At 43.4% G+C, this 9,685-nt stretch overlaps 2 gene segments (V, D, J or C); both read right to left on the bottom strand.

Annotated features, from left to right (window-relative positions):
* Nucleotides 1–5,714: 5,714 nt before the first annotated feature.
* Nucleotides 5,715–7,055, bottom strand: LOC131740103 (immunoglobulin kappa variable 1-39-like). The segment is given in 2 exon segments: nucleotides 5,715–6,712; nucleotides 6,920–7,055. Coding segments are annotated over 2 exon segments (372 nt in total).
* A 1,715-nt stretch (nucleotides 7,056–8,770) lies between these two features.
* Nucleotides 8,771–9,413, bottom strand: LOC131740107 (immunoglobulin kappa variable 1D-12-like). The segment is given in 2 exon segments: nucleotides 8,771–9,098; nucleotides 9,306–9,413. Coding segments are annotated over 2 exon segments (360 nt in total).
* Nucleotides 9,414–9,685: the final 272 nt, after the last annotated feature.

Here is a 9,685-nt window from a genome sequence, read left to right as displayed (position 1 = left end):
GATTTTGTATCACTTTTTTCATTGGTGTTTTATCAAATTCTGTATTACACTGTTTTTAATTTAATGGACCAGCTGAACAAATGAGCTGAAGGAACCAACGTTTGAACCAGGGAGCCCTCAATATTTGTGAGGGGCAGATTTGTGTGACTGAAGAAAGACAGAATGAAATGCAGGGTGGCGTGTGCTGGGGAAATCCCATTTTGCGTGCAGAAGGTTGTGAAGGCAGATCCACTAGTTGTGTTGGAGAAGCGAGTAGATGGAGCGAGGGCAGCTGCCATGAAATCTTGAGGGGATGGGAGGAGATGGCTAAGGGATGAATTTAATTTAATATCAGATTGCTGAATTGAAGAACAGACAGGGGGAACGGATGATGCAAATTGCTACGTGGAAATGGTCGAGTTAGGAGAGTAGTTCCCATAAGGAGATGTGCATAGACCTTGAAGGACTGGATCACGGAGCTCAATGATGGGGAATCCGCCAGATCAAAGGCAATGCTGACAATGAAGAACACACATATCCTGTATGTCTTCTTATAGCAGATCCCAGGTGACAGAAAAGACTGGGAAGAGTCGCTGAGATTGAGATTTCAATAGACATGGATCCTGGAGCTTCAGTATGTTATGGCAGAGGAAAGCAGGGTCTGTTCTTGAAGCTGTAGCAAGACTGAAGGAGCCTGTTCTACAAGAGCAGTGGGACAGAAGGGGGGAGAGAAGCAGATTTCAGCAGTAAATGCATACGAGAATCCAAGGAGTCATTTGCAGTGAAGAAGCAAAGTAGTTGAATATCAGATCGCTGACTTGAGGAACAGGCAAGAGGGGACAGGTGAGCTGAGGGAACCAAATGAATAATATTGCTTCTAAGCTAAGGGGAGAGAGAGTGCTGGTGGACCGTAGAAGAGAGAGTGAAGGTTGGCAGCTTGACAGCAGGGGCGGTGGAATTGACAGGCGAGGATGCAATGGCTAAATTGAGGGAAAGGAAAACTACTGGTTCTAATCGAGTAATCCTGTCATCAAGAGCAACCAGGCGGTCGATGGCTGAAGGAATGACATCAATAACAATGAGTTGTAAATACAAGACAGAGTGTGGCAGGATAGCGTCACGGCCCAAGGTGTTCCTGGCAGGAATTACAGACTCAGAGGCAGAAAGCTGCAGTTAAAGTGCTGTTGCACATGTTTACAAAACTTAGTGAAAAACAAAAAAGAACAGCTGTGAGAATCAGAGCTCAGTGTGTTTCAGGGTGTGAGCTGGAACAGCATGAGGCAGGAGCTGTGTTCAGGGTGCAGTCTGCACTGGAGGTGTGGGTTAGGGGTAGGGTTAGAGAATCGGAGCTCAGTGTGTTTCAGGGTGTGAGCTGGAACAGCATGAGGCAGGAGCTGTGTTCAGGGTGCAGTCTGCACTGGAGGTGTGGGTTAGGGGTAGGGTTAGAGAATCAGAGCTCAGTGTGTTTCAGGGTGTGAGCTGGAACAGCATGAGGCAGGAGCTGTGTTCAGGGTGCAGTCTGCACTGGAGGTGTGGGTTAGGGGTAGGGTTAGAGAATCGGAGCTCAGTGTGTTTCAGGGTGTGAGCTGGAACAGCATGAGGCAGGAGCTGTGTTCAGGGTGCAGTCTGCACTGGAGCTGTCGGTTAGGGGTAGGGTTAGAGAATCAGAGCTCAGCATGTTTCAGGGTGTGAGCTGGAACAGCATGAGGCAGGAGCTGTGTTCAGGGTGCAGTCTGCACTGGAGGTGTGGGTTAGGGGTAGGGAGGTGATTGTCTGACAGATTTATAAATCTGGGTTGTACATAGCTTTGATTTATAACAATTTCAGTCAGTTCTGACACTGTGTGTTAGCAGCCCTACTGAACAATAAACAGAAAGCAACAGGACTAGGGTTAACAAGGGTGTCACAAAGCAGCACAAGATGAAGACAGAGGATACAAAACACACTGGACTGAGTGAACATTGCATAAAAAACACTGGATTATTTCAAAGTGTACTTTATTAAATTATCAGTCAGAAAGACAACATTATGATACACTTGTTATGTCTCTTTGTTAATCCGTCTATCCATCAAAGGCACATTTCTGAATATATCTGAATCATCTGAACAGCAACTGCAAGTGTAATGATACTGACTCGGTTAGCTAGGTGGTGTACTCATGTCCAGTGTTACTAAGGGGCTGGGTGGAGCAGAGGGCTAGTCTGCAATAAGCAAAGCAGCCGCTCACTCATAAAATCCAGTTAACAATGCTTTGTGTTACACAGTCTTTCATGCCTTTCACTGCAGGAGGCTGGGGCTGGCAGCTCAGCTCACAAGTGCAATGAGTTTGGTCATCTCAGCTAACCCCGAGTGTACATTAGTCCTCATCACAAAAGCACCACACTGTTTGAAGAAAACAATCTTACTCTGTGCCCTGCTTTAGTCAGGTTGTTTTTTATTCAGTCCCCAAGCCACTGAGCTGCCATCACAGGCCGTGTCCCGTGTCACTGCCTTCCCCCTCAGCACCTGCAGTAGGTCCAGCTGCAGCAGTGCAGTCGCTGTGCAGTCAAGCTGAGGGAGGTTTTTGTACAGACATGTATCACTGTGTGAGAGGGAAGCTGCTACCCTGCTGACAGTAGTAATCTCCTGCATCTTCAGCCTGGACACCGCTGATGGTCAGAGTGAAGTCAGTCCCATATCCACTGCTACTGCCACCGCTGTAAGTGCCAGTGAAACGAGCTGGGATCCCAGAAGCAAGACTGGTTTTAGTGTGGATCAGGAGTTTAGGAGCGTCTCCTGGTGTCTGCTGGTACCAGGCTAGGTAATAAACCTGGCTGCTGGCTTTGCAGCTGATAGTGACAGTATCTCCAGGGAGAACAGATTTAGCCGATGGAGACTGAGTCAATGTCTGTCCACTGGAATCTATAAAAAGAGATATTAAAATATTAGCAATCACTAAAATATGCATAATTCATATAAAATATGGTTTATTATACAATACTCCAAGACATTCACATAACTATTATGATCCAGATTATTTAATCCTTTTCATTATAATGTAGCCCTGTTAGTAAATGATCTCTTACCATGAGTGAAGATTATCAGCGAGCAGATGAAGTGAATTATAAAACTCATTGTTGTTTCAGATTGTGTTGACATGAAGGGCAGCTCTCAATCATGAAGTGTTAAACTCACAGGGCTATAAACACTCCCAGAGCACTGAAGCATGTGCTGCCAATGCAAAGTGTCTTTTCTATGCAAATTGTCTTCCTTGGGACAGCGGACACTCGCACACTCATACACACAAGGTAAAGAATGCTGCTGTAATGGCTCCCTCTAGTGAGGGGGATAGGAATTGCACTGGGATCTCTTTCACTTGTTCAGTCATATCCTCCTGAGAGTCCCCTTGTGCTGAATATATTGGCACAATTAAAGCAACATTTAGAAATACTTTTAAAAAAATTAATAAATTCAACACCAAACAGGTTTTTTCCATGTTTCTTTTAGTAGTTCTAATTGCAGCACTATTGAGAAGTTGATGGATGATGATGTCATCTTGTAAACAGTTTAAAACAAAGGAGAGCAATGTGAGTGATGCGTTTCCCAAGGGACTGTGTAAAAGTATTCAGTGTATGTATTTGCTATCTGCAATGTGAGTGATGCGTTTCCCAAGGGACTGTGTAAAAGTATTCAGTGTATGTATTTGCTATCTGCAATGTGAGTGATGCGTTTCCCAAGGGGCTGTGTAAAAGTATTCAGTGTATGTATTTGCTATCTGCAATGTGAGTGATGCGTTTCCCAAGGGACTGTGTAAAAGTATTCAGTGTATGTATTTGCTATCTGCAATGTGAGTGATGCGTTTCCCAAGGGACTGTGTAAAAGTATTCAGTGTATGTATTTGCTATCTGCAATGTGAGTGATGCGTTTCCCAAGGGACTGTGTAAAAGTATTCAGTGTATGTATTTGCTATCTGCAATGTGAGTGAAGCGTTTCACAAGGGACTGTGTAAAAGTATTCAGTGTATGTATTTGCTATCTGCAATGTGAGTGAAGCGTTTCCCAAGGGACTGTGTAAAAGTAGTCAGTGTATGGTATTTGCTATCTGCAATGTGAGTGATGCGTTTCACAAGGGACTGTGTAAAAGTATTCAGTGTATGTATTTGCTATCTGCAATGTGAGTGAAGCGTTTCACAAGGGACTGTGTAAAAGTATTCAGTGTATGTATTTGCTATCTGCAATGTGAGTGATGCGTTTCCCAAGGGACTGTGTAAAAGTATTCAGTGTATGTATTTGCTATCTGCAATGTGAGTGATGCGTTTCCCAAGGGACTGTGTAAAAGTATTCAGTGTATGTATTTGCTATCTGCAATGTGAGTGATGAGTTTCCCAAGGGACTGTGTAAAAGTATTCAGTGTATGTATTTGCTATCTGCAATGTGAGTGATGCGTTTCCCAAGGGACTGTGTAAAAGTATTCAGTGTATGTATTTGCTATCTGCAATGTGAGTGAAGCGTTTCCCAAGGGACTGTGTAAAAGTATTCAGTGTATGTATTTGCTATCTGCAATGTGAGTGATGCGTTTCACAAGGGACTGTGTAAAAGTATTCAGTGTATGTATTTGCTATCTGCAATGTGAGTGATGCGTTTCCCAAGGGACTGTGTAAAAGTATTCAGTGTATGTATTTGCTATCTGCAATGTGAGTGATGCGTTTCCCAAGGGACTGTGTAAAAGTATTCAGTGTATGTATTTGCTATCTGCAATGTGAGTGATGCGTTTCCCAAGGGACTGTGTAAAAGTATTCAGTGTATGTATTTGCTATCTGCAATGTGAGTGATGCGTTTCCCAAGGGACTGTGTAAAAGTATTCAGTGTATGTATTTGCTATCTGCAATGTGAGAGATGTGTTATATCTTATGTGTTGTATCTTCTATCCAGAAGGGTTATGTTGCAGTAACGACCCTGGTGGTGGGGTGCACAGTGTTAGGTATCTTCAAAGACAGTTTGATTGCATCGTGTTTTCTATCCTTTAAATACACATTGTATTTCTCTCTAATCTTGCTTATGGGTTTGCCTTGTTTAGTGGTTGATTGTTCTTTGCATATGAAGCTGCAGGGCGCCCAGGCTGGGGGGTCAGATGGATTCAGGTTCATATGAAGCTGCAGGGCGTCTAGGCTGGGGGGTTAGATGGATTCAGGTTCATATGAAGCTGCAGGGCGTCCAGGCTGGGGGGTTAGATGGATTCAGGTTCATATGAAGCTGCAGAGCGCCCAGGCTGGGGGGTTAGATGGATTCAGGTTCATATGAAGCTGCAGAGCGCCCAGGCTGGGGGGGTTAGATGGATTCAGGTTCATATGAAGCTGCAGAGCGCCCAGGCTGGGGGGTTAGATGGATTCAGGTTCATATGAAGCTGCAGGGCGTCCTGGCTGGGGGGTTAGATGGATTCAGGTTCATATGAAGCTGCAGAGCGCCCAGGCTGGGGGGGTTAGATGGATTCAGGTTCATATGAAGCTGCAGGGCGCCCAGGCTGGGGGGGTTAGATGGATTCAGGTTCATATTAAGCTGCAGAGCGCCCAGGCTGGGGGGTTAGATGGATTCAGGTTCAAAGAGGAATCAAGGCTAATAAAATATAGAACAGACTGATAAAGAAGTCAATACAAGACAAACAACAGAATAATTGGTGGTCATTGTCCTCTCAATAAAATATTAAAATGTATTAATTTACATGAAAATGGAAATTGTGATACATTTACACCTCTTCAAACTCTAGAACATTATCTGCTACGATATAGAAAATACTGTTAATGAAGATCAGTTATTCATTATTTTTCTTATTTTTAAAATACAAGTTTAAAAAACATGTTACAACAAAATTTTGAATTTAAAAAATGTTTGAACATATTGTTGCATAAAAGATACTGGGGAATATGATTATATTTAAATATAATAATTAGTGAAATGTGTCAAATAAGCCAAGAGGAATCAGAAATAGCTTGATAGCATGTTTTAAAAGCCCCCAAAACATGAGAATACAAGAGGACCCAGGATAGAAGCCAGTGGGACACTAAGGTTTATGGGCAGTGCATTTGATTTGACCAGTGACAAAGTTACAGACTGGGTTCTACCATGTGAGTATGACCCAAAGCATTGAGAAGAGGATGAATAACCAACTCCAGCACCAGCAGTTCATAGTCCACTGTGTCAAAAGCCTTGGTAAGATCTCAAAAACCATGGTAGGATCAAGCCTGGCAACAGGGTAATCACCCCTATGTGTTTCAGTGTCAGGTTCAGTACTCACTCCTATTATAATAAAATCAAAAGCATACCGGTCTGACAAGCCTGCAGCTCTGCAGCTGGTATCCGCCTCAGCCCCCTGTGGGTTCTGTTTATGAACCAGAGCAGTTCCTGTAGAGCTGAGGGAGGTTTTTGTACTGACATGTATCACTGTGTGAGAGGGGTGCTTCTACCCTGCTGACAGTAGTAATCTCCTGCATCTTCAGCCAGGACACCGCTGATGGTCAGAGTGAAGTCAGTCCCAGATCCACTGCCACTGAAACGAGCTGGGATCCCAGATTGAAGGGTGCTTGCATAATAGATCAGGAGTTTAGGAGCTTCTCCAGGTGTCTGCAGGTACCATGCTAGGAAGCTTGTACTACCAATGCTAACAGAGCTGCTGGCTTTGCAGTTGATAGTGACTCTTTCTCCTGGGAGAGCAGAGAGCGCTGAAGGAGTCTGAGTCATAGTGATCTGCCCACTGGAGACTGAGGAACAAAAAGAAAAAGGTGGAGTCAATCATTTTTAATGTGGAAATGCAATTTATATTCTTATACATGACAATACTTTAAATATAATTACAAAATATAACAAAAGTACAACTCTTACTGATTGGTTGTTTATTAAATCAAAATGAACTGCCCCCAGTAAACAATGCATTGCTGTGTGTTTAAAATCTCCACTTTCACTCTTACCCTGGGCAAAGATGATGAGAAGCGTCCCAACCAGGAGAAACAAGGACATCATTTTCTTGTGTGTTTCAGGAGTTCTGAAAGGTCTCAACAGTGATTGAACAATAATGTGTGTCTTCAGTTAAAAGGGTTTGAGCAATGAAGCATGCACAGGTATGCAAAGCACCTTCCTTCATGCAAATCCTGTTAGAAATAGCTATATCAGAGCTGAACCGTGAACTCCGCTGTGAGTCCATGATTGGGGGTTAGTGCTGCCAGCACTTTAGAGTCAGTTGTCCTAATATCTATTTATCTAGAACTTCAAAACACTGAATTAAAATATGTTAATTGATGCAGCGCACATTTTCATATTCACGTTTTAAATATGTGCTTGTATTTAAGAAGCTGCGCTGGAGCTTGTTATTGTGTGTTGTAAGTTTATGTTGTCAGTAGTTTATGTTGTCACTGTGTGCTCTGTTGGTAACCTACCCCCTACTCTCCTGGTGTCTCCTGTGATCCCCATTGCTGGAATTAGAGCTTGCTATATTGTAACTGTTACCCTGCCCGCATTCTTGCATTTTCACAGCTTTTCTTTGAATTGTTTCTGATTTGAATATTGTGATCTATAATGATTCTTAGACTGCTGCTAGTCTACTCTGCACAGCTTGTTCTGCTGCTAATTCCTGCATAGCTAACTAAAGTTGAACATGTCTAATGTAATGGAAAGTGTAATCTTGGTGCTATTAAAAGCATTGGCGTGAAAGCCTCTGCTTGTTTTGTTCATCACTAGTCTGTAGCTTGTAGAGCTGTGTTAAATTGTTCACTTGAGTTGGCGTTGGAATTACAAGTAGAGGGAGGTTCTCTCCCTGGCTTGTGTGATTTGCACATTTCATGTGGTGTGAGCTGGAACAGCATGAGGCAGGAGCTGTGTTCAGGGTGCAGTCTGCACTGGAGGTGTGGGTTAGGGGTAGGGTTAGAGAATCAGAGCTCAGTGTGTTTCAGGGTGTGAGCTGGAACAGCATGAGGCAGGAGCTGTGTTCAGGGTGCAGCCTGCACTGGAGGTGTGGGTTAGGGGTAGGGAGGTGATTGTCTGACGGATTTATAAATCAGGGTTGTACATAGCTTTGATTTATAACAATTTCAGTCAGTTCTGACACTGTGTGTTAGCAGCCCTACTGAACAATAAACAGAAAGCAACAGGACTAGGGTTAACAAGGGAGTCACAAAGCAGCACAAGATGAAGACAGAGGATACAAAACACACTGGACTGAGTGAACATTGCATAAAAAACACTGGATTATTTCAAAGTGTACTTTATTAAATTATCAGTCAGAAAGACAACATTATGATACACTTGTTATGTCTCTTTGTTAATCCGTCTATCCATCAAAGGCACATTTCTGAATATATCTGAATCATCTGAACAGCAATTGCAAGTGTAATGATACTGACTCGGTGAGCTAGGTGGTGTACTCATGTCCAGTGTTACTAAGGGGCTGGGTGGAGCAGAGGGCTAGTCTGCAATAAGCAAAGCAGCCGCTCACTCATAAAATCCAGTTAACAATGCTTTGTGTTACACAGGCTTTCATGCCTTTCACTGCAGGAGGCTGGGGCTGGCAGCTCAGCTCACAAGTGCAATGAGTTTGGTCATCTCAGCTAACCCCCAGTGTACATTAGTCCTCATCACAAAAGCACCACACTGTTTGAAGAAAACAATCTTACTCTGTGCCCTGCTTTAGTCAAGTTGTTTTTTATTCAGTCCCCAAGCCACTGAGCTGCCATCACAGGCCGTGTCCCGTGTCACTGCCTTCCCCCTCAGCACCTGCAGTAGGTCCAGCTGCAGCATTGCAGTCACTGTGTAGTCAAGCTGAGGGAGGTTTTTGTACGGACATGTATCACTGTGTGAGAGGGAAGCTGCTACCCTGCTGACAGTAGTAATCTCCTGCATCTTCAGCCTGGACACCGCTGATGGTCAGAGTGAAGTCAGTCCCAGATCCACTGCCACTGAAACGAGCTGGGATCCCAGATTGAAGGGTGCTTGCATAATAGATCAGGAGTTTAGGAGCTTCTCCAGGTGTCTGCAGGTACCAGGCTAGAGCTGTGCTTATAGAGCTGCTGGCTTTACAGTTGATAGTGACTCTTTCTCCTGGGAGAGCAGAGAGCGCTGAAGGAGTCTGAGTCATAGTGATCTGCCCACTGGAGACTGAGGAACAAAAAGAAAAAGGTGGAGTCAATCATTTTTAATGTTGAAATGCAATTTATATTCTTATACATGACAACACTTTAAATACAATTACAAAATATAACAAAAGTACAACTCTTATTGATTGGTTGTTTATTAAATCAAAATGAACTGCCCCCAGTAAACAATGCATTGCTGTGTGTTTAAAATCTCCACTTTCACTCTTACCCTGGGCAAAGATGATGAGAAGCGTCCCAACCAGGAGAAACAAGGACATCATTTTCTTGTGTGTTTCAGGAGTTCTGAAAGGTCTCAACAGTGATTGAACAATAATGTGTGTCTTCAGTTAAAAGGGTTTGAGCAATGAAGCATGCACAGGTATGCAAAGCACCTTCCGTCATGCAAATCCTGTTAGAAATAGCTATATCAGAGCTGAACCGTGAACTCCGCTGTGAGTCCATGATTGGGGGGTTAGTGCTGCCAGCACTTTAGAGTCAGTTGTCCTAATATCTATTTATCTAGAACTTCAAAACACTGAATTAAAATATGTTAATTGATGCAGCGCACATTTTCATATTCACGTTTTAAATATGTGCTTGTATTTAAGA

The sequence above is a fragment of the Acipenser ruthenus genome, chromosome 1, assembly GCF_902713425.1.
Source record: "Acipenser ruthenus chromosome 1, fAciRut3.2 maternal haplotype, whole genome shotgun sequence".
In the NCBI taxonomy this organism is placed as follows: Eukaryota; Metazoa; Chordata; class Actinopteri; order Acipenseriformes; family Acipenseridae; genus Acipenser; species Acipenser ruthenus.
This window is presented reverse-complemented; position numbering and strand designations above follow the sequence as displayed.